The sequence below is a fragment of the Tachysurus vachellii genome, chromosome 26, assembly GCF_030014155.1.
Source record: "Tachysurus vachellii isolate PV-2020 chromosome 26, HZAU_Pvac_v1, whole genome shotgun sequence".
Classification (NCBI taxonomy): domain Eukaryota; kingdom Metazoa; phylum Chordata; class Actinopteri; order Siluriformes; family Bagridae; genus Tachysurus; species Tachysurus vachellii.
In genome coordinates, this window is record NC_083485.1 from 2195963 (window position 1) to 2220536 (window position 24574).

The 24574-nt window shown below is 47.3% G+C and overlaps 1 protein-coding gene across 3 annotated transcripts in view; it reads right to left on the reverse strand.

The window, feature by feature from the left end:
* Positions 1 to 1101: 1101 nt before the first annotated feature.
* Positions 1102 to 24574, reverse strand: part of sptbn2 (spectrin, beta, non-erythrocytic 2) — a 40493-nt gene continuing 17020 nt past the window's right edge. For 2 of the 3 annotated variants that reach the window (XM_060863367.1, XM_060863365.1), the window contains exons 2-41: positions 21778 to 21929; positions 21287 to 21460; positions 20321 to 20412; positions 19386 to 19466; positions 17646 to 17761; positions 17353 to 17465; positions 16775 to 16962; positions 15530 to 15647; positions 15216 to 15374; positions 14806 to 15108; positions 14534 to 14687; positions 14012 to 14406; positions 13768 to 13872; positions 13532 to 13690; positions 13223 to 13434; positions 12996 to 13133; positions 12655 to 12874; positions 11590 to 11943; positions 11170 to 11352; positions 10859 to 11061; positions 10489 to 10579; positions 10152 to 10298; positions 9808 to 10071; positions 9295 to 9519; positions 8974 to 9063; positions 8540 to 8833; positions 8044 to 8174; positions 7758 to 7962; positions 6689 to 7066; positions 5846 to 6090; positions 5543 to 5681; positions 5372 to 5456; positions 5070 to 5266; positions 4867 to 4985; positions 4699 to 4774; positions 4383 to 4484; positions 3054 to 3229; positions 2716 to 2889; positions 2484 to 2526; positions 1102 to 2280 (exon numbers count right to left, since the gene is read on the reverse strand). In XM_060863367.1, the coding sequence (XP_060719350.1) occupies positions 2068 to 2280; positions 2484 to 2526; positions 2716 to 2889; positions 3054 to 3229; positions 4383 to 4484; positions 4699 to 4774; positions 4867 to 4985; positions 5070 to 5266; positions 5372 to 5456; positions 5543 to 5681; positions 5846 to 6090; positions 6689 to 7066; positions 7758 to 7962; positions 8044 to 8174; positions 8540 to 8833; positions 8974 to 9063; positions 9295 to 9519; positions 9808 to 10071; positions 10152 to 10298; positions 10489 to 10579; positions 10859 to 11061; positions 11170 to 11352; positions 11590 to 11943; positions 12655 to 12874; positions 12996 to 13133; positions 13223 to 13434; positions 13532 to 13690; positions 13768 to 13872; positions 14012 to 14406; positions 14534 to 14687; positions 14806 to 15108; positions 15216 to 15374; positions 15530 to 15647; positions 16775 to 16962; positions 17353 to 17465; positions 17646 to 17761; positions 19386 to 19466; positions 20321 to 20412; positions 21287 to 21460; positions 21778 to 21929 (7013 nt within the window). In that variant the 3' untranslated portion in view covers positions 1102 to 2067. The remainder of the gene's footprint in view (positions 2281 to 2483; positions 2527 to 2715; positions 2890 to 3053; positions 3230 to 4382; positions 4485 to 4698; positions 4775 to 4866; positions 4986 to 5069; positions 5267 to 5371; positions 5457 to 5542; positions 5682 to 5845; positions 6091 to 6688; positions 7067 to 7757; positions 7963 to 8043; positions 8175 to 8539; positions 8834 to 8973; positions 9064 to 9294; positions 9520 to 9807; positions 10072 to 10151; positions 10299 to 10488; positions 10580 to 10858; positions 11062 to 11169; positions 11353 to 11589; positions 11944 to 12654; positions 12875 to 12995; positions 13134 to 13222; positions 13435 to 13531; positions 13691 to 13767; positions 13873 to 14011; positions 14407 to 14533; positions 14688 to 14805; positions 15109 to 15215; positions 15375 to 15529; positions 15648 to 16774; positions 16963 to 17352; positions 17466 to 17645; positions 17762 to 19385; positions 19467 to 20320; positions 20413 to 21286; positions 21461 to 21777; positions 21930 to 24574) is intronic. The other variant, XM_060863366.1, reaches the window with a different exon arrangement.

A 24574-nucleotide genomic window follows, 5' to 3' on the forward strand; every position in this document is an offset into this window, starting at 1 on the left:
TGATTTGTCCAGCAGGACTCCTGAGGGGAAAATCTGAGGTACGAATTCAGATTTTTTGTGAGATGATACACGCACACACACACACACACACACACACACACACACACACAAGTTAAAACTGGGAGTAAAATAGGCGTGTTTGCAGTCACGTTGGCATAAACGAGCGGTTTAGGTCGTAAATACGATGAAGTGAAAGTGTGTTTCAGCTGATTATTTAAAGTCAGTCATCTGGAAGCTGATTGGCTGATTTGCTAGGAACGCGGAATCGTTGACCAATCAGAGCAGGCCGCTCGGCTAGACTTCCGGAGGTGAGAATCAGATCAGTGTGTGCTTTAGGCATGTGCTGATACTGAAGTTTACTGTCACTGGATCTGTTTAAATCCCGGGTCCAGTCCCAGGATGTTGTGTAGAAATGTTCACACGTGTGTGTGTGTGTGTGTGTGCTGATGTTGAAGATCACGATATATTGCATAACTGATTATCAGCACATGCCTTTTTTTTGTTGCATATACACTGGAATGTGCAGTTTATTTGGGTTCCTTGGTGTAACCGGTGTGTTGATTTAATGTAAAAATGACTGAATTTATAAAAAAAAAAAAGAAAACTTTCGATACGTCTTTTTGCCCATTGTTCCAAAGTGCCGCTATAAATTCTGGGTTCCCAGTTTGATACTCCGCTCCCCTCAGATGAAGGGGCTTCATCGTACGTCGCCGAAACAACGTGACGCGTGTTTGGTTTGTTTGTTTTGTGTCATCGTACATCGACGAAACAACGTGACGCGTGTTTGGTTTGTTTGTTTTTTGTCCCGCGGCCACGTAAAAAAATCGAACGTCACAAAAAACACGTCACTAGCGTTGAACAAACCGCCTACAAAAATACTGTGCTCATGCTACACCGGGATAAACGCTAACTCGATCACACCCATGCGCTCCTGTGTACAAATGCAAAAATAGCATCCAAAATAATATCGGTTCGTTAAACTACGCCCCTTTTTCTGTCCCCCCGGTTTAAAGCATCGATTAGTGATTTATCAGTAATAAGCTCCGTGTTTTGACTGATGATCAGGGCGGTGAGAAATGGAGATTTGGTCCACATTAGGGGAAAAAAAAAAACAAACAAACAAACAAACAGTAGTTTAATTTCTCGTCCAGTGTTTTGTTTGACAAATATAACGCGGCCTGGCGATTTCCCAGAATGCCTAATAAAAACAAACAAACAAAAAAACCATCCCGTCCCATGAGCCTTTGCGCTTTAGTGCGAGTGTGTTATCTGATCTAAAGAAGAGGAATAAAGGCAAAGTCTGGCTGAGAAAGAAAAAAATAATAATAATAACACAACAATGATGGGGATAGAAAACAAATCCCGACTAATATTTTGAATAAAACTTTGTGTTTTTAATTTCCCCTGCACACTTCAAAATGAAAGAAGGAAAACAAAGAAAAGAAGAAGAAGAAGAAGAAGAAACCTTGATAGTAAGAATCTAGAACCCGGGTTCTATTCTAGAGCTCTTCATCCTCGGGGACTAAAGCTCTGGGTTCAGTGTGTGGAAACTGAGGAGGGTTTTTGTTTGCATCCCCTCACTCTCTAAACCTCGACTCGCTGCTTGCTAGACTTACACTTTATTCTTTTCTATCTTTTTTCTCTTTTTTTTTTATTTAATATTTGTCGTCACAAATGGCAAATAGTTAAATAATAACGACAATCGGATATATTAACTAGGAACGTGAACATCGGAACCTTATAAAGGAAAGAAGAAAAGAAAAAAGGTCACTCTGGTCCTTCACGACGGCAAATCGAATGGAAAGGATGAATGAAGAAAACGTTGGAAGCGTTGCATTATGGGAAAGGCTGCTAAGCCCTGAGACTCGGGGACGATCAAACGTTCTGAAACAGACGAGCCGCGATCCTTCGCGAGGCCAGGACATGGTACAGGAGGATGGCAGTGAGTGAGACAGCGACGGAAAAAGTAAAAGGTGTTCAGCTGTGTGACAGTAGAGGGCGCCGTCTTCCTCTAAGACAGTTTGTGTGATTTTAAAAGGAACTTTTTCCCTCCTTTCCTTTTTCCCTTTACTTTTTCTTGCCGAAGAAGCTGAAGCGTTTCTCTCTGTCTTTCTCTTTGCCTTCCTTGTTGCGCATGGTCACGCCTCCACCCTCACCCTCGCTCGGGGACATCGGGGGCATCGTCATGGCCCGTGTCAGGGGCGGAGCCGGAGAGAGGTCGTCGTCGTTGCTCGCTGGCATGGAGGAGTGGATCGATCGAATCCAGGAGCTCATCTCAGCCTGGAGAGAGAGAGAGAGAGAGAGAGAGAGAGAGAGAGAGAGAGAGAGAGAGAGAGAAAGAGAGAGAGACAGAATCCAGAAAACTTTTATTAAGTGTAACATTTATTAGAAACACGTTCCAGTAAAATGCTTCATTTTAAAAGCAGAGGACTAAACCAGGGGAAAAAAAAAAAATCAACTGGCTGTGGAGGGAAGGATCTCACCTCGTCCTTGGCTTGGAACAGGAACTCCTTTCCATCTCCAAGCCTGAGGGAAACAAGAGAAAGGAAATCATCACATATTCCATATAAGGTGTTGCTCTGGTCCCTCGTGAACGTTATGAACTCGGACAGCGGCATTATTATTATTATTATAGAAAAGGTTTCTCTAACTAATCACCGATCTGGTGCAGATTTATAAAAGCTTCTTTACTCCAAGATAGAAAACCGGACTTACTTCAGTTTGAAGACGTGTTTTCTCTTCTTGTAGTCAAGGGCGATTTCACAGGTGGCCTCGTTGAGGCTGATGGGAACTTCTCCGTGGTAGGGGATGCCGTTAGACGCGCTCTTGTTGTCCTTATAGAATCCCAGACTTCCTTTCCTCAGCACACAGTACACATTCTGCCACGATCTACACAAAACGATCACTTTAATGATGTGACAGCGGCTCTGAACATCGCCCCCTTGTGGCTTGTTGAGGTATTAATATGTGTGTAATGTATCTAACATGCGGTTATTTATTGGAACAGTTGTATAATAAGCTGCTGAGAGTCTGATGTGATGGTGGGATTGTACCTGTTGGCTGCTTTCTTGCCCTGGCTCTCCATTTCGTGTTTCCTGCACAGTATTCCCTCCATGGCCTCTGCAGCAGCATCCACCCGGCTGGGCAGTGTGCCTGACGGCTCGTGGCGAGACGCCGTGTCCAAGCCGCTGTCCTGGCCCGGGCCGTTCACCGACTCTCCCTCTGAGCCCTGTGTAAACGTAAACAAGTCGGTGACTCGGCCTGAGATTCCACTGAAACATGGAACAGAAATGAGCCGTGTGTAATGGACTCAAGCAGCGAGGCGATGAAGCACTGATGAGATTCATAAACGAATGAAGAGGTTTTGCTAAATTCCTTTGAATTCATGTCAAAGTATTTCTTGTAGTCTCTTGTGTAGGCTACAGTAACAAATATAATAACAAATAGAATTTTTTTTTTTTTGCAGGACTTCAATACCAATCAGAGTGAGAAGTTGCTAGAAAGAAAACGCCCCTAGACTCCGCCCACTTATTTCTATTAGCTCACAAGACAGAGGATCAGAAACGTTTCAGCTAAACTTTTTTGTACTCTAAGACTTAATGTTGCTCTGTGTTCCAAACACACACCACAAGAATGAGAACACAGCCAAGTACACAAATTCAGTCAACCAGGACATGGGGCCTGGGTCTCACACACACACACACACACACACCACACAGCATCACACACACACACCACACGCCCACGACCCACACGCACCACACGCACACGACCCACACGCACACACACACGACCCACACGTCTTCCAAACCAACCAGATGGAGTCCTAAAACGAGGAGATGGAAGCAGTGATGTTCAGTTCAGCCTTTATGTTTCAGAATGAAGAGAAATGTAAATGATTCAAGTCTTTAGTGTAGCTGTATTACGGTTTTGCCCCCGAGGCTCTGATTGGCTAAATCCACGAGGACATAAAGGCCAGAACCAAACCACTTTTCCACAGACGGAAGGAATAAAGAAGTCAAATCAAATCTCAGTGTTTCTCAATCCAGGTGAGCAGCTCATTCATCTGTCTGCACCACAAGGAGTAGCATTGTAGTAGGGTTTCAAGTACATGCTATAATCGTCATGGCAACTAATGGAAGCCCCGGCACTGTGATTGGCAAACACTGACAGCGTTATTATCTGTTAATTCTTCATAGCCTGACATTAAACAGAGCAAATGACGAGACATGGAAAGCGCTGCAGACCACAGGGAGGCTCACGGCGCCCTCTAGCAGGCCAAGTGGGAAACTGCGTCCACCGGCTTGCTAGCGCGCTCGGAGCAGGAAGCGATGGGATCAGCGATGGTGCTGGGTTAAAGCTGGACTGGAGTTAGTACTCACACGCTGCTGTGCCTTGTGCGGTTTGGGCAGAGGATTAGAGAGCTGTTTTGTAAGAGGTTTAGGTTCCGCGTATGGAAGCTCGGATACAGACACGGATAAGGACTGCGGGGGTAAGAGAAGTGTAACAGTGACACAAGTTAATGTGCTTTTAACATGTAAAGTTAGGGTCACGTGAACACTGCACAAACACAACCTGAGTTACATTTTATATAGGGTCATGGACCACACACACACACACACACACACACCTCTCTTATACAGGCATTACAGTACAATGGGTACATTCACATTTACATTTATAAGAACACACACCGACCTGTGACGTGTCCTGGTCACTGTGGACTCCATTTACAGACACTGACTGGTTCAGTGTGGTCTGGTCCAAACTTGTCCTGAAGAGAGAGTTAGAGCGAATTTAGTCACTGAAATCAGACACACACTTTTCTTCGGGGACTTCTGGGACTGGGACACGGTGTATATTAACCTTGCTCCAGACTCAAATTCAGCCTCAGACTGTACCACTTCCTCTGCGGGGGGAGGCGTCGGAGGTCTCCGCGCTCTCTCCTCTTCTTCTCTCCTCCTCTGAATCTCCTGTTCCTCGAGCTGTGAGGTAGAAGACGGATAACGAATAAAAGAACGAGCTGAAGGGAAATGTGTGTGTGTGTGTGTGTGGGTGTGTGTGTGTACCGTGGTGAGCTTCTCGAGCTGAATGAAACGCTCCTCCCAGCCAGCAGCGAGCTTCTCGAAGGCTTCGTGTCGTTTAATGAGGCTCTCCACCTCGTCCACGTTGGCGCCGAGTTCGGCCGCGCGCGCTAGCGGCTCCTGACTCACTAACCATGACTCAGCCACCGAGGCGTCTCTGCTGAACTGCAGCACCTCCAGGACTGACACACACACACATACACAATTAACAGTAGCTAATAGCGGTACAAGACACTTGTGTATCTGAGAACACAATGGAAAAACAAGACACACACACACACACACACCTATCTGCAAGTGGTCCATTTTGTCCTGCCACTTCTGGTTGATTTCATCTCTCTTCTCTTGAAGCTGCTGCAGTTTCTCCCTGATCTGCAACGTAATCAGACACAAGTGTGTGTGTGAGTGTGTGAGGGCTTATAAAAAAGTTGTATAGAAGTTTGTGTGCGCGTTTGTACCTCGTCTGATGCGTAGTGGTTGTTGTTGATGAGGGCGTGTCCCATGTCGGTGCAGGCGGTGAAGCTGCCAGATCGAGCCTCGATCTCTGCTTTAATGTCCTGGTGGTTTGCGATGACGAGCCCGGCTGAGGACACGTCCCTAACACACACACACACACACACACACACACACACACACACAATGAATAAACATAATAAAACTATTAGTGACAGCCTATAATATCAACTCAAGCTGATATTAAAATAAATGCTTACAATAATAAATGTGTGTGTGTGTGTGTGTGTGTGTGCATATAAACACACCGGGGGCTGTCGTGAGACTGTATCTGTAAGTTAATGCCGTCCATCCACAGCATCAGATCTCGGACCATGTTAAAGAAGCGGAACTTCTCCACCGTGTCTAATAACAGCAGCCGTCTGGCTTGAGTGGCAGCCAGAAGCCCCTCCCACGCCTCGGTGACGGCGCGCTCATGTCGATGGATGTCGTCTGCCTTCTCGCCGGCGTACGCTTTCTGCAGACGTGCTGCGTCGTCCTGCACCTGGGTCACCTACAATAAGACCACGTAAAGATGAAGGAACCTGAACTGTTAGGTACAAAACAATACCTGGGTGTCTCTCTCTCTCTCTCTCACACATTCTCTCTCTCACACACACACACACACTCTCTCTCTCTCACACACACACTCTCTCTCACACACACACTCTCTCTCTCTCTCACACACTCTCTCTCTCTCACACACTCTCTCTCTCTCACACACACTCTCTCTCTCACACACATACTCTCTCTCTCTCACACACTCTCTCTCTCTCTCACACACTCTCTCTCTCTCACACACTCTCTCTCTCTCACACACTCTCTCTCTCTCACACACTCTCTCTCACACACACTCTCTCTCTCTCTCTCACACACACTCTCTCACTCCCTCTCACTCTCTCTCACACACACTCTCTCACTCCATCTCACTCTCTCTCACACACACTCTCCCTCTCTCTCTCACACACTCTCTCTCACACACTCTCTCTCACACACACTCTCTCTCACACACACTCTCTCACTCCCTCTCACTCTCTCTCACACACTCTCTCTCTCACACACACACACACACTCTCTCTCTCTCTCACTCCCTCTCTCACTCCCTCTCTCACCTGTCCACTGAGCGCGTGCACATCGTGCTCGTAGGCCGTGTGCTGCCGGTGGAGGTGCTGCACGGTGTTGAGGTCGCGGCCCAGCTCGGCAGAGTTTAGCGCTTCCCTCTTGTTGCGGACGCGTGCCAGCGCCTCTCGGGCGTCCTGCTGGAAGCGCTGCAGCTCGTACGACGCCGCCAGCATCTGTGTGCGTGTGTCCATGAGCTCCAGCAGGTCGGCCCAGGCCTCGTTCAGGCCGTCCTTCCACTCGGCCACGCTGGCGTTCTCTGGGTGTCCCGACTCGATCAGAGTGTCCGCCTGAGCGTTCACTGCGTCCACACGCTCCTGTCCAATCGCACTCGTGTCCCGCGCAAACTCCCGGAAACGATCCCGCAGCATCTGAGACGGAAAGACAGAGACGGAGACAGACGGCCGAGAGAGAGAGAGACAGAGGAGAACTATTTATGGACAGAAACGATTTTATTATATTATCTCTGCTGGAATGTGATAACGTGATTCACATCATGGAAGCAGGGATTATGGATTAGGAGAGATCGTTTCTCTTGGCCTTTTACCCAGGACAGTAACCGATACCACATTTCCTGGACTATTATTTCACCCAATCGTGTATCAGGATTTTTAGCTCGTCCTGTATGTAATGTCTAATGTATATGTAGTAATGTTTGGAGTGAAAAGTTTAGTGGAAAATAAAAATTGTTGACAGTTTCAGTAAACGAGTCTCATCACCGTGTAATGCAGTTTAGATATAAACATTTTTTCAGTGATATGAAAATGCATAAAGAATTGTTTGTAATATTTTTGGTGAGTGAGTGAGTGGGTGGGTGGGTGAGTGAGTGTGTGGGTGAGTGAGTGGGTGGGCGGGCGGGAGTGGGTGAGTGAGTGGGTGAGTGGGTGAGTGGGTGAGTGAGTGAGTGAGTAGGTGGGTGAGTGAGTGGGTAGGTGGGTGAGTGAGTGAGTGAGTGAGTGAGTGAGTGAGTGAGTGGGTGGGTGAGTGAGTGAGTGAGTGAGTGAGTGGGTGAGTGAGTGAGTGAGTGAGTGAGTGAGTTAGTGGACATGATGTTGCTCTCACAGTGACGTGCTCGTAGTCCTGGCCGAGTTCGTGCGAGCCGGCGACCACCTCCCTTTCAGCAATCCACTGCTCCAGGTCGTCCACCTCTCGCTTCAGCTGTGTGAGACGCAGTCGCTCCTGCAGTTTGCCCCTCCTCTCCTCGGCGAGGTCCTTCAGTCCGGCGTACAGCTTGTCCACCTGGGCCTGCCTCAGCGTGATCCGCTCACTGACAGACACACAGACGAACGGCGTGTGACAATCACCGTTTACCACACAGTGGAGAGACGTATCCCAGAATGCTCCTCACCTCTCAGGATGTTCACCGTCCACCATGAGTCTGCTGCTATTGGCTAGCTGATGGATGGTCTGAGCGTAATCCTCCAGCGCCTGTTCTAGGGTCTGGTGCTTCTTTACCATCACCAAGGCACTCTGCTCGTCCTGTAGATACAGTTATGAACACATTATAAACACCAAGACACTCTGCTCGTCCTGTAGATACAGTTATTAACGTGTTATAAACACCAAGGCACTCTGCTCGTATTGTAGATACAGTTATAAACGTGTTATAAACACCAAGGCACTCTGCTCGTCCTGTATATACAGTTATAAACACATTATAAACACTAAAGCGCTCTGCTCGTCCTGTATATACAGTTATAAACACGTTATAAACACTAAAGCGCTCTGCTCGTCCTGTAGATACAGTTATAAACACATTATAAACACCAAGGCGCTCTGCTCGTCCTGTATATACAGTTATAAACATGTTATAAACACCAAACCACACACGCACACACACACACCTTGGCCTTCTCTTCAGACATCATGTGTAGCTCCTGCTCTCCCATCCAGGCCTCGGCCTCAGCAGCATCTGTGTAGAACTGCTGAGCGCGATGGGCCTCCACCAGGCGCGCGTGTCTCTGCTCGGTCTCCGAGATGAGCCGTGCCCACAGATCCCCGAGCTCATTCAGACGCTCTTCCAGCACCGCCTGCCGCTCCCCGCCCACCTCTGCCCCGCCGCTGGGGGCCATTTTGTGCCCGTGGGTCTGTAGGTCGTCGATGCGAGGCTGGTGGCCCTGAATCTCCTTCTGCAGGGTCTGAGGATAAAGACAGAAACAAAAACATGAGTAGAAGTGAGAGAGTCAGTGAATTAGCACTGAAAATACCTAACACCCTAAACGAGTTGTCTGTTCTCTGTGTGTGTGTGTGTGTGTGTGTGTGTGTGTGTGTGATGTACCTGGTTCTTTTTTATGAGCAGCTGAACACTGGGCAGGTCTTTGCCGTGATCTGTGGATGTAGCCAGCGGCATTCTCTCCTTCACCCACAACTGCAGAAGAGAAGAAACAGAATATTTTTTTTATAACGACTCTTTAGGATCCGCACCAAGGCTTTGGAAATGACTCTTAGCTTCCAAAGCAGGAACTCAGGGAACTGACTCCTTTGTCTTACATTTAACACTTGTGCCATAACTCAAAAGTCGGGGATAAGATTTTTAACAAGTCTCAAAATCCTGGACTCGAAGAAATGTGTGTGTGTGTCGCCAGTGTGCGAGTCTCACTATCTCATCTTCTAGGTCTCTGTTGAACTGGTGGGCCTCTTTAGACGCGAGCAGATGTTGTCGTCTCTGTTGGAGAGGGTCCTGGAGCTGAGAGAAGTTGTCCATCACTCTCCTCTGCTGCCCGTCCACCTCAGCGATCCCTGCGTCCTCCTGAGTCAGAGCCAGAGCCTGCGACTGCAGAGACTGCACCTCTTTCTCCCTCACCTCCATCTGGTGCTCCAGCATCTGACACACACCGAAACACAAGGTTTATGACGAACATCTTCAACACATCTACATTTAATTCCTGATGAAGCTGAGGTCGGGTGAGAAAGATCCGTGAATCGAACCTTTGGGATCAACTACCATGTAATGGAATTGACACGAATCAATGAATCGACTCTTTCTGGGATCGACTCTTGATCGTTCGAATTGACTCGGATTGAATCACGGACTCTTTCTGGTGACCTTCTGAGCTTTTATTCAGACTACGGTTAAGTTCGTCATTCTGTTTGTGGTTCCATTCCCAAGTACCTGATGTTTCTTGAGCAGGATGTTGACGCTGGTCAGGTCCTTGCCGAAGTCGTCGCTCTGCAGCTGCGAGGAGAGGTTCTGCAGCCACGTGTCGAGAGCCGAGCAGCTCTGGGTGAAGAGCTCGGCACGGTTGGCGTCGAACAGACATTGTGCTTTGGTCTGCGTGGTGGTCTCCAACAAATCCCACTGCTTCTGCAGCTCACGCAGGGTCTCAGAAACCGTCTCCTCCAGCTCAGGCTTCTCCTTCACCAGAGCCTGACCCTCCTGAGTGACAGAGAAAGAAACAAATAAATATCACTGGCATTTACGTGTGTGTGTGTGTGTGTGTGTGTGTGTGTGTGGACCTTATCGATCTTGTCCAGCCAGTCCTTGTTGGAGGCCAGCTCAGCCATGAAGGCTTGGTGTTTCTGCCACTTGCTGTGCAGGTTCCTGGCCTCATCATACGTCATGTCTTGAGCTGTCAACATCTTCTCATTAATCCACAGAGTCAGCTGTGTGTGTAAGTGTGTGAGAGAGAGAGAGAGAGAGAGAGAGAGGAAGTTAAAACAAAGTCTGTTAATTTATTAGTAATTAACCAAAAGCCATCCAACTGGAATCTTTGGTAATGGACCAGCCGCCCAACAGTGCCTCTTTTCTGGTGTGTGTGTGTGTGTGTGTGTGTGTGTGTGTGTGTGTTTGTACCTCCTGTCCATCCTGAAGGAAGTGCTGTAGCTCTCTGTTATCCTTCAGTTTACCCAGCAACTCATTAGCAGCCTGTTTGTTCTTCTGGTGCCTGATAAACAGAAGGAGATCTTTGGAGGCGTGTAAAAACAAACATGGCTGTCGCTGGCACGCTGCGGTGCCATGCTGAAAAAATGAGCTGGCGTTCCGGCAGGAATCGGGCTGATTGAGTGGCAGTAAATGTTACGGTTGATGCATTACTGAGTAGACGACACGTGCTAGGACGTAGTTTTTGAGATGAATCGTGTGTTATAGAATTCTGATAATGATTTATGTCCACCAGAGGGCGCCGGGGTTAACGCAGGGAATACAGAACAGTCTTTAACGTTACCTTTCCTCGATGGAATCGGCTTTCTCTTGGATCTTGTCGGCACTGGCGTTGCCGTCGGATACGAGGCGCCGCCCCGACTCCACCACACCGTTGATCTTTTCCTCGCTGGCTTCCATGGTGGTGAGGAAGTCCTCGTGCTTCTTGATGGCCTCCAGCGCCCCTTCCAGACTCGAGGGCATCTCGGTGTGTGATAGAACGTACTCCTGAAGAGAGAGAGAGAGAGAGAGAGAGAGAGAGACACAGGTACGACATCAGATAATTACTGCTAATAATATTCATATCAATCTGTTTTATTTCTCTGTCTCTCTAACCTGGCTGTTGAGGAAGCTCTCGGCCTGCTTGGCGTCTCTGAGGAAGGTCTGGAAGTCGAAGGCCTGGGCCAGCAGGCACTGTCTGCTCTCCCACATCCTGCGAAGATCCTGCCAGCCCGTGTCCAGAGCCTGCAGCCGCTGTGCCAGGAACATGTGCTGAGCATCCGTTTGGCCCTGAGTCACCTGTGTGAGCGCGCACACACACACACACACACACACACACACACACACAGACCATAATAAATGAGCATGCTGTGTACACGAATAGCTCCGTTTATCATTTCATCTGCATATCTGTTTGTCATTTTCTTTTTGTTTTCGTCTCCATCTATCCGTCCGTCTGTCCGTTTGGCTTTACCCTTTTCTTTGAGTAAGCTGGAAATGAAACATGATGCGTGTGATGTTTGGTTTGTTTCTCACCTCTGCGCCAGTGGCCTTGATCCTCTCGTAGTCATCGCGGTAGTTGTCCACCTCGTTCTTGATGGCTTCATGCTGAGCCAGGAGCTGTTCTGCCTCGGGGAGCGAGGTGGGCGTGTCCTCGGACGCCACGGCCGTCTGAGTGCGTGAGAGCCAGGCCTGGAAGTCGTCGAGGTGGCGCAGGAAGCCCTGCAGCTTGGAGGCCTCTCCCAGACTCTCCTCACGCTTCTTCATGGTGCCACACAGCTCCCCCCACACCTCCTCCATGTCGGCCAGTCGCGCCTGGATCTCCTCGGCCTGCTCTGGGTGCTCGGACTCCAGCTTCTCGGCCTCGGCGCGCTGGCCGCCAAGCTTCCCCTGTGTTTATGTGAACATGAGCCTCATGTGTCATTCTTTTTAGAAGAGATTTGATCTGGATGATTTAACTGAATCTTCATCAGTTCTACTTTCATGTCTAAATGCTGACGTCAACAAATTCCAAATAAACCTGTTCATATTCAGTTTGATAAATTTGGCCGTGTGTGTGTGTGTGTGTGTGTGTGTCAGCTTGTGTATAGCCTGCAGGTCTCTCTTCAGGCTTCCGAGTCTCCACAGGTGCATACATGCATGTGTGGAATGTGTGTGTGTGTGTAGCCTCCAGGGCTCTTGGCTTGATCATCATGTATGAGTGTGAGCGTGTGTGTGTGTGTGTGTGTGTGTGTAGCCTCCAGGGCTCTTGGCTTGATCATCATGTATGAGTGTGAGCGTGTGTGTGTGTGTGTGTGTGTGTGTGTGTGTGTGTGTGTAGCCTCCAGGGCTCTTGGCTTGATCATCATGTATGAGTGTGAGCGTGTGTGTGTGTGTGTGTGTGTGTGTATTCCTGTATATCTCCTTTATGCATTAGTAAAATGAGTAATATTAATTAGTTATGTAGTTCTAGATAACAGACGTGTGTATAGATATTACAGATCCTTCATTTCAGCTACACGGCTTTTATTACTTTACTGTAACTATCTGACTGGTCACTTTCTCAGCTTCATCGACTAACATCACGTCCTGGTGAAGATGAAGAATATCGAGACACTGCACCTGTATGGCCTCCAGGTCTCTCTCCATGCCCGTGAGCTTCCGCTGCAAGGCCATGACCCCGGCCAGGTCGTTGCCGAGACCCTGAGTGGACTCGATCACTTTAGTCTTCTCCTTCATCCAGCTCTGGAGCTCGTTGCACTCCAGATGGTAGTTCTGGAGGTTCAGTGCTGATTCCAGAGCCTGCTTCCTCTCATTAGCCAGGCGCTGGAACTCGTGCCACCTACAGGGCAAATAAAATGTCTTACAGGATTCTGTTTCAAAAATGACGATGCAATATACACTCACTCACATGTTGGTGTGTGTGTGTGTGTGTGTGTGTGTGTGTGTGTGTGTGTGTATACCTGTCATTGAGCTGGTCCTGAGTCTGGTTAATTTGCTCCTTGTTGCAGCTGTCAGATTTGAGAAGCTGTTCGGCGACTTGGTTCACATCAGCAACGCGAGATCCGATGTTATTCATCTCCGGCTCCAGAGTCTCAAACCTACACAATACCAACACCGTACAATTTAACACAAAGTAACACTAAACAGTGTTTAATCTAGAACTCTTAGGTGACTCAGACCAACTCACCTCTGCTGGATCACCTCCAGGTCCTCCAGTTTGGACGGAATCTCCATGGTGAGGAGCCACTGCTCCTTCTCACCGATCCATTGTTTGCAGGCGTCGGCTTCGCTGTACATCCGGTACAGCGCCAGCGCCCCCTCCAGGGCATCGCGCCGTGCTGACGACAGAGCCTTCAACTCCTCGTAGCGTTGCTCTATCGCAGGGAGACGACCCTCCACCTGAGAAACGGCAGCAGACAGACAGACAGACGGTCTACCAGAGGGCTAGCAGATAACACTGAGAACTGCAGTCGACTTAGTGAACTAGCACGTGTACCTGAGGAGACTGGGCGTAATCTGAAGGCAGTGATTGAGCCTGTTCATGCAGAGAGTCGATGAGAGAGCGATGGCTCTGGATCTCCTCCTCTACCTCCTTCTGTTTCCGTACCAACGTCTGTGTAGAATACTCGTCGTGTCCGACCTCCTGACTGGACACCTGCCACGACACGGGTTATTAGCACACTGTGATATCCACATGACTGTGAAGCGGTGATGAACATTACAGAGTGTTACCTGTCTGAAAGCTTCCTGAAGCCACGCCTCCATGTCGTTGGCGTCGGTCTGGAACTGGTGGAAGGCTACGGACTCCTTCAGGCGCTGCTCTCGCAAACGAGAGGCCTAGCGAGACGACATGGAACGAGAGACAAGAGAGAGAGAAATATCAGATAAACCTCTTATGCATTCCTCCGTCCACCATTCATACATCCATCCATCAGCACATTTGTCTTCTCCTCTCCGTCTCTCTCTTCTTCCTCACCTCCTCCAGTCGGTCCCACTGAGCTCTGATCTCTTTGATCCTCTCTGTGATCTCAGGTGCTCCACAGTGCCCCTCCTTCACCAGCTGCTCCCCGGAGGCGATGCTGTTTCCTAGCGGGCCGTAGCGGGCGGCCATCTCGTCGCGGAACGCCTCGTGTTTGGACAGGAGGCGTAGGGCAGAGAACAGATCCTTCCCGCACTCCTCTGTTGCCATGATCTGCTCCTGTTCACGCATCCATGCTGCCTCCTCCCCGAGTTCCCACAGCAGCTGCCAGAGACGCCGCGAGTCCTCCAGCTGAGCCCGTCGCTCGGCCGCCAGTCTGCCCAGCTCTTCGTACGCCTGGCCCAGGAGCGCCACCTTCTCCTCCACCAACGCCGGCTCACACGGCTTATAGACTGAGGAGATGAGTGAGGTTAGGAACATTAGCAAGGAAGAAATGTCAGTAATGGATCTAGATAATAGATTGTGTGTATGTGTGTGTATGTGTGTGTGTCAGTGTCAGTGTCAGTGACAAACACTCACTCATTTCGTCTGAGGTGAAGCGATTGGCAGCAGCCTGCACCGCCCGAATCCTCTCCGCCTGTGCTGATATGTCTGCCTCCACCAGAGTGTGTTTCTGCAGCAAGTCCTCAACATCATGAAGGTGTTTCCCACTGTCTTGTGACTGCAGACGACCCTAAACACACACACACACACACACACACACACACACACACAGATTAAACCCTGATGCTAACAGACCAGACGACGGATGGTCAGCAGGAGGAGGTATTACAGTGAGCTTCATCAGGCACCTTCATGTCTTCCATCCAGTCCATAATGTAGCTCATCTCCTGTAGAAGTCTCTGCAGGTCCCTGTGTGCCGCGAGTCTTTCACGTCTGGCTGTGAGCAGCTCCTTCAGGTACTCCCAGAGACGCAGCACGTTGTCTCGCCGTGCCAGGATTCGCCGCACGTCGTGGTACGCCTCCGCTTCAAGCTCGCGAGCCACGGCTTCCACGGCAGCCACTCGTTCTCCGTACGCGCCGATGTCCGTCTCGATGGCCTCGTGCTTGCGTGTGGCTGCTTCAACTGCGCCGAGATCGAAACCAAAGTTGTCCTGATTTGGAAGAAGTTAGATATATAATATTTATTTAATTAAACATATATAAACATACACATTTTCTGAGCAACCGAGTGACGGGAAAAAATTAATGTGTCTCTGACCTGCGAGACGAGACGCTGGTTCTCGCTGAGCCACGTTTCCCTCATGGCGGCTTTGCGGTCGAATCGCGCTGCCAGCATCTCCAGCTTCTCCTGACGAATCAGCTCGTTCCTCAGAGCCAGCTCGCGCTCATGCTCCGCCTTCTCCAGCCGCTCCCACGCCTACTCGACCAATCACAGGCTCTTAGAAATGCGCTGATAATAAACTAGATATGGTCATGTAAGAAAATGGTTTTTGACGTGTGTGTGTATGTGTGTGTGTGTGTGTGTGTGTGTGTGTGTGTGTGTGTGTCTCAGACACACAGAGAGACAAATACCTTGTTGATGTCAGATATGAGTTTTCCTTCTCGAGGCATGTAGACTTTCTGGTTGTTGGCCCTCATTTTGCTCTGGATTGTGAACAAGAGAACCTCCAAATTCCCTTTTTCTGTGAATCTGTCTCACACACATACACACACACACAGTCACACACACACACATACACACACACACAGTCACACACACACACAGTCACACACACACAGTCACACACACACAGTCACACACACACAGTCACACACACAGTCACACACACAGTCACACACACAGTCACACACACACACACAGTCACACACACACACACAGTCACACACACACACACAGTCACACACACACAGTCACACACACACACACACACAGTCACACACACACACACAGTCACACACACACACAGTCACACACACACACACACAGTCACACACACACACACACACAGTCACACACACACACACACAGTCACACACACACACACACACAGTCACACACACACACACACACAGTCACACACACACAGTCACACACACACAGTCACACACACACACACAGTCACACACACACAGTCACACACACACAGTCACACACACACAGTCACACACACAGTCACACACACAGTCACACACACACACAGTCACACACACACACACAGTCACACACACACAGTCACACACACACAGTCACACACACACACAGTCACACACACACCCACACACAGTCACACACACACACACAGTCACACACACACACACAGTCACACACACACACACACACAGTCACACACACACACACACACAGTCACACACACACACACACAGTCACACACACACACAGTCACACACACACACACACAGTCACACACACAGTCACACACACACACACACAGTCACACACACACACACACACAGTCACACACACACACAGTCACACAGTCACACACACAGTCACACAGTCACACACACACACAGTCACACACACACACAGTCACACAGTCACACACACACACACACACAGTCACACACACACACACAGTCACACACACACACACACAGTCACACACACACACACAGTCACACACACACACACACACACAGTCACACACACACAGTCACACACACAGTCACACACACACACACACAGTTAGAGATACTTGACAGAAAGGCCAATGCTTTGTACTGTACATTTTGATACAACAAAATCCCTGAAGGAATTAAGCTATGCTGTGTGTGTGTGTGTGTGTGTATACACACTTGGGTGGTTTCTCCACAGTGCGGTAGGTGTTGAAGGCCTGCAGTTGGTTCTGCACGGCGCTCAGGGAGTTGGCGAGCTGCCGGTCGTTGAGTGTAACGATGGTCTGCTCGATCCACTGCAGCAGCTCCGAGGCCAATGTCTCATACTTCTCAATCAGCTGATCTGCCTCGATCGCATAGTCCAGAACCTACACACACACACACACACACACACACACACACACACACACACAATCATGACTGAATCGATATGGCCTTCTCTGTCATCCTAAATATTTGTCAATCACTAACAATTTTCAGACAAACAGTAAAACCTCACACACACACTCACACACACACACACACGCACTCACACGCACTCACACACACTCACACACACTCACACACACTCACACACACTCACTCACACTCACTCACACACACTCACACACACTCACTCACACACACTCACACACACTCACACACACTCACACACACTCACACACACTCACACACACTCACACACACTCACACACACTCACACACACTCACACACACTCACACACACTTCTTCACCAAACTCATCCATCCACACACACCTTGCCAATTCTCTTGCCCTCCACAGCGAGCGCCTTCATCTTGCTGAAGTAGTGGTAGTACGTGGCCACATATGTGATGATTGACTTCTCATCTGGCTGATCCACGTTCACGTCTAAGTGCACACACACACACACACACACACACTACTGTTGAAAGTGCAAGTGACAAATTCAGAATAACATTACACACTTACACACTTGTTACACGTTACCATTACACAGTGTGTGTGTGTGTGTGTGTGTGTGTGTGTGTGTGTGTGTGTGTGTGTGTGAGTGTGTGAGAGAGAGATTACCCTCAGGATCCAGTAGTTTAGTAAGCCCCATCTCCTTCTCTGCAATGTTGAAAGCGTTCTGCAGGTTGTAGTGAGCGTTGGAGCGCTTCAGAGTGTCGAACTCGATCAGATCCGGCCTGAGAGAGAGAGAGATAGAGAGAGAGACACACACAGAGACAGAGAGAGAGAGAGATAGCGAGAGAGACACACACAGAGACAGAGAGAGAGAGAGATAGAGAGAGAGACACACACAGAGACAGGGAGAGAGAGAGATAGAGAGAGAGACACACACAGAGACAGAGAGAGAGACAGAGATAGAGAGAGAGACACACACACACAGACAGACAGAGAGAGAGAGAGAGAGAGAGAGAGAGAGAGAGACACACAGACAGAGAGAGAGAGAGAGAGAGAGAGAGAGAGAGAGAGAGAGAGAGGCTTTATTTTTATTGCAGCCTGGGAAATGTTTTGTAGCTAATTTGCGTGTCTTCTTCTAAGCTGGACTTTTATCCACAGCGATCTAAACCTGCACTGTTCACCTGTAACGTGTTGCCTTAAGTGAGGGAATAAACCTGACAGCTGTTACACAAAAAGAAGACAGCAGAGGGCGCCGGTGAGCCGCTAAAGCCATACTTCAGTGTGTGGAGCGGCGTCTCGTTTGTTCTCCTTATGTAGGTCAAATAATCCAGCGTTCTGCACCGCAGTGTGAGGAGAACACACTAACACACTATTAGAAGGAGCGAAGCTTTTAGGGATGAATGGATAGGATGGATGGATGGACTGGTGGACGGAGTCAGATGGATTGAAAGTCTTTTGTATGATGGATGGATGAAAGGAGAGACGGTGGCTCAGGTGGGCCATTAATCAGGTAGAGAAATGAGAATGTGACATCAGTAACTTGGATAGATGCACACACACACACACACGTACGCACACACACGCGCAGGCACACACACACACACGCACGCACACACACGCACGCACACACACGCGCAGGCACACACGCACACACACACACACACACGCTTCACACTTGTGCAGGTGCGTCTCATTTCCAGAGCATCAGATGGTTTCCTTCTACCTGTCCAGTTTGTCGTGTTCAGGATGTAATGAATGAATTGTTAAACAGGTGAAGGAAGTAACACTCGTGCTGTTACAAGAAACTAATCACCACAGCAACTGGTTTAACATTTAGAACAGTTAATAATTAAAGCTCAGGTCATGCGAATGTAGCTACACTAGCGTAAACCCCACAGCACCGACACTGGAGCACTGACACGCCTTCCATAAATGGTTAATAAGACATCTTCCATTTTGTTGTAATCGACGTTTACCATGTTCCCTGAACTGCAAACGATCCGTAACTATAGAAACAACAATGTATTAAACCGTTAATAATAAACAAGTGATTTGCGGATTTGCTTCTGACCAATCAGGCTGGAGAACACGCCGGCAATGATTTTGAAGCATTAGGGGATTATGGAAGCCGACATGCTTCAGCAACTGACCTGAATAGCTGCAGGCTCGGCAATATGCGTGAACATGTTAAAGAATGAAGCGCTGAGCGTGTGTGTGTGTGTGTGTGTGTGTGTGTGTGTGTGTGTGTGTGTGTGCGTGTGCGTGTGACTTTTATTCAGGAGTTCAGCTTTATGTTTGCATTGGGATCCATGAGGACAATGACCTTGGACGCTTGTGTCATGGTACATATTTGTGTGTGTGTGTGTGTGTGTGTGTGTGTGTGTGTGTGTGTGTGTGGTAGGCTACCTGTGTTTGTGCACGATGGCGTTGAACGCCAGGCCGTCTCTCCAGCTGGTGGTGAAATTGTGCACGTTGACATTCGGGTACCTGCAGGACAAACATCCCGTTAGAGTTACACAATGCTACAGTCTAATAGTTAACGCTCAACACGGCTAACGACGCATAACTCTATTACACAAATGACACAAATTTATACGGTGTGTATTAACTGTATTGTGATCCGAAAGCTTCCACTGTGTCTGGTCTGAATTTCCCGGACAGGCCCCGCCCACAAGCCACAACACAAACTACATGCGTGTTAGTTTCATCACAGTTTCACTGTGAGTTTTGTCTTAGCATTACAAAACTCCTTTATTTGTTTTTCTTCAGAACATTTTATCCTCTATTTGCCTCCTTGTAACATCCCGAATGCTGCTACTATGCAAATCAAGGAGCCCAAACCTCCACCTAATTGTGTTGGTGTACTGCTACATATTGTATTTTGGTCACTTTTATTAGGTTTGTGTTCGTATCCTTCTGTATATTCGTCTTGTTTTTATTACAGTTTTATTCTAAGCGTAGCTGCAAACTCGCTACGGTCGAAGGGACTGATTATATAACGAGTATACTGAAACTCGCTGGGGGAATTCCACCATGGGGGCAACAACAGACAGAGCTTTACAGGCATCCTACCCATCGAGATATATGTTCTATCTGCAGATTTAAACAAGGGTTTGACCTTTGACCTTCCCAACAATACCGATAAATGTAAACAATAAATTCGGTTTGAAGGTGGGACGTCACAAACGACGTGGTGCTTGGACCCCTACGATCGCTGCTGTATTATTTCTTTTATACTTTCCTTGAATTTGTTTCTTGTCATTTTATCATTTCTTTCTCTCTCTCTATTTCTCTCTCTCTCTCTCTCAATCTATTTCTCTCTCTCTCTCTCTCTCTCTCACCCAGCTGTCTTCATCTGGCACCATAGCAGTAAGGCGTCTTTGGCAGATTTCTTCTCCTTGTTGTCCTCCGTCTCCACGCTGATGTCCTGAATCTGTACACACACACACACACACACACACACACACACACATTCTAGCTTATACTTGTCGAAAAAAACATCAAAAGATAAGAATATCAAGCTCATCCTTATCTCCAAATGATATTTGTAAATCTACATCTCAACACTTCTCGAGGTTCTATTTGACCTTTTGGTTCTGTGACATTAACATTATAAATATCATGGAAGTATTTCACCAAAGTATAATGACATCCGTTCAGAGCGTCGACACTCCAAGGCGGGTCACATGAAGCACGTTAGCTGGACATAAAACGGAACTTGGCTCTCAAATCAGGTAGCGAAAATAAATAAATAAATAAATAAATAAATAGATTGACGGTGAAATAAACTCGCTCTTCATTTAGCGAGATATTTTGACAGCTAGGTCATGATGGTCTAGGTTGTGATATTTTAGAGCTGTCAGATCTAGAGCAAATGCCAAGAGACAAACCGGCAAGGGATCCTACACTAAATTGGAAACATGACCGCAATAGTCAATGTAGAACAACCCTGCGCTCACGTCGTCAAAAACTACAGCCATCTGTAATTCTGTTCCTTCTGACAAAAACAGATTATATTAGGTGCTAAATGGAACCATCGCGATCATATTTGGACCATCATCATCACCATCATCATCATCATCATGCTTCAGTAATTACCCTGGGTTTCAGCTGAGTAGACATGAATAAAAGCTGAGAGGCCCAAAGGAATTTTTTCGCCTGACTAACACTCACGCACCGAGAATTTAAAATGAGTAAAAATGAAACTGAAAGTCAGGTATATAAAACTATATGAAAAAAAAAAGAAGAAGGTATTTCTGGAATGTACGAAAATAGAGTTCTGGTCGAGAAGGCCCCGCCCCCAGTACCTGGAAGCGCAGGATGATGGTCCAGATGAGGCCGAGAGTGAGGCGGTGGTTGCCGTCGACGATGTCGTGAGAACCCATGTTCTCCAGATGGACCTTTTGCTCCTTGAGGAACTGCAGCGCTTTATCCACGTTCTCCAGACAGTGGATCCTCATCCGACCTTTAGTCGGCTTCGGCTGAACGAGTACACGAGAGAGAGAGAGAGAGAGAGAGAGAGAGAGAGAGAGAGAGTATATATATATATATATATATATATATATATATGATAAGGATAGATTAAAAATGACTGTTAAAATAAGATAAAGTTGAACAAATCAGTGAACCGATTAACAAACGACTCAAATCAACGGATCAGTGAATCTGCAAACAAATCAATGAAGCAAAACTATTAGATTAGAGTTTGTACAGAAAAAACAAGGCTGAGGTGGAGCGAGCGAGTATGTGAATAAATGAATAAATGACTGAAGGGATAAACGAGTGCAGAGGGACTGACCAGCTGTTCAGACGAGAGCACCTCGAGTAGGCGGATGAGCATGCGTCCATCCCGCAGGTCTGTGTACAGGTCGCTGATTCTGCAGGTCACACGGCCCAGGTGAGAGTTCACCCACTTAGTGAAGGTCTTCTTCTGTACGGCCTCTCGCTCGTCTACACGACAAACACACACACGGAATGATAAATACCAATCGTCTAAATCGTAAATTACCAAGCAGGTCAGCAGAAGAGACGATATACATTAAGCCACGCCCACAAAACTCCATAAAAGGAAATCTGACAGAGTTAAAAACAACTAAATGTCAAGACACCAAATTTTCTACCAGACACCTGCTGTCGTAGGATGTCATCGCTTTTGTTCCATCTAAACTTCTGGTTTTCCTAATTTATAAATTTTGTTTTCAGCTTTTATTAATGTTAAACAAACAGGTTTCATTAAAATGGTGTCATTGGAAAATCTACATTCTCTGTCAAATGACCTTTGAACAAATTTTCTGCAGGCATATTGATGGTGAATTATCAAACAAACCGCAACATAAGGCAATGCTTCATAACGGAACAACAGCTCTAAAACATAACATCACACACACACACACGCACGCACGCGCACGCACACACACACCACGGGCAACACACTGAATCATCGCACTCACTGTGTTACAATAAATATTGCATAATAACGGTGAAGTGTCAATGATTGCACAAAAGTTCAACACTTTATCTCGAGGAACACTAAAATGCACTTTCTTTTCAACCCCTACAGCATAAAAATGTGCACACGGTGCACACTAACTGCCACAGAGGCAGAAACACACTCAAAAGATGCCAGAAGAACATTGTGTGCTGGTTTGAACATACTGTATGTAGCTGTAGCTGGGGCCCAACGTCATGTGACCTGGATGACCTTTAACCTGAGTTAAACATGTTTCTTGTAACACACACACACACACACACTTGAGCTTGAGCTCTACTGAGTGGCTAAAAAAGAAAAAGGAAATGTCTAAATAGAGGGTGTGTATTCTTGTGTGTGTGTATTCTTGTGTGTGTGTGTGTGTGTGTGTGTGTGTAAGCTGACATACAAACTGAGAATAAAATCTTTATGAGGACCTTTCAAGATAGAAAAATGTAAGATTGCGTGTGTGTGTGTGTGTGTGTGTGTGTGTGTGTGTGTGTGCGTGCGTGTGTGGAGTGACATTAATCCTGATGGGACAGATTACAGAAGAGCCACATAGTGCACACACACACACACACACACCCCTTAGGTTTCATTCAGTCTTTATGAGGACCTCCAATGACACAATGATTATTACTACAGCTAATTAATCGGACACTTAAACCTTGACTATAACTGCAGTAAACAAAAGGAAATATTTTTGGCTCTTTGGGTTTTGTTTTAATGAGGACCGGGTGGTTGTGAGGACGTGTGACTCTGTCAGGACACACGTCTGTATAAAACATCCAGAATCCGAAATATTCGACTGTTTAGGATACCATGTTTTACGTCTTCCCTCTGGAAAAACATACGTTTCCGAAACACTTCCTAAACCAAATGACGTAGGGGAAGTGGGCGGGGCAAACAGGAAGCAGAATTCGGCTGTTATAAAATGACAATCACCTCACTAATAAAACTGCAGTCCATAATGTTACAGCTATTAAATTATATAGTAAATCTAATATGATTTAATTAGGACGTTATGACCTAATATGATTTACCATCATGACTCCTGAGGACATCTGGCAATACCCTGAACTTTCTCTCTATCCTTTTTCCCCCACTACCTCTATCTTAGTGGAACAAAAACATCTCTCATACACACACACACACACACACACACACACACAGGTTCACTTGAGATAATCCCTGACTCACTGACAGGTTACAGGAGTGTTTTAAAGTGCTGTGTCTGGTTAAAACTCCAAAGTTACGACGCCCTCATGTCACATCTCTCTGAGAAGATTTTCAGTTATACGTCTTGTTTAATGTTTGTTAATTGTTTCTGATGAACTTTATGAAGCTGTCCCCGTCACTTCTGCTGTATTATGGGATATCCCGTGTTCCCACTAAAGCGCCGTGGCTGCATTTGCACCTTTTAGGGTTCGGACCTGCTGCAGTACAAATCTACAAATCTCATGGAGGTGATGTCTCAGAAACAGTACAACAACACACACACACACACACACACACACACACACAGAGTAAAGGTCACTATTATGACATATAAAGAATGTTGGCTATGTGGCTCGACTGAACAAACCACTACAGGAGACACTACAGAAGCTTCATCAGGATTTGGGAGGAGCTTTTTTTTTTTTAAAATAAGTAAATCTTGTGCATTCCATACATAGGTGCACACACACACACACACACACACACATTTTCTGGAGATCAGGTGAATATGAGGACATTTGGCACTGTACTATCATTGTGAGGACTCCAGAGACTGAGGGGGAAAAAAACTCTTTCCAGATCTATTTCTCTCCCCCTCTCTTTTCTCTCTATCACACACACACACACACACACACACACACACACACACACACACACACCAATTTCTATCTTGCCTTTGTGCTGCTTTACAATGCAAATGCACATCTCAGGAAGAGTCTGTTAGATCCTGCATTACAGACATAATGTCAGGGGTTCAAACACACACACACACAAACACACACACACACACACACACACACACACACACACACAGCCTGCTATTCAAATCCTCAAAAATGGTGTCTTACTGTTTCCTGTATTATTCACTCCGTCAGCTGGATATGCAAACACTTTTATTATAATGATAATA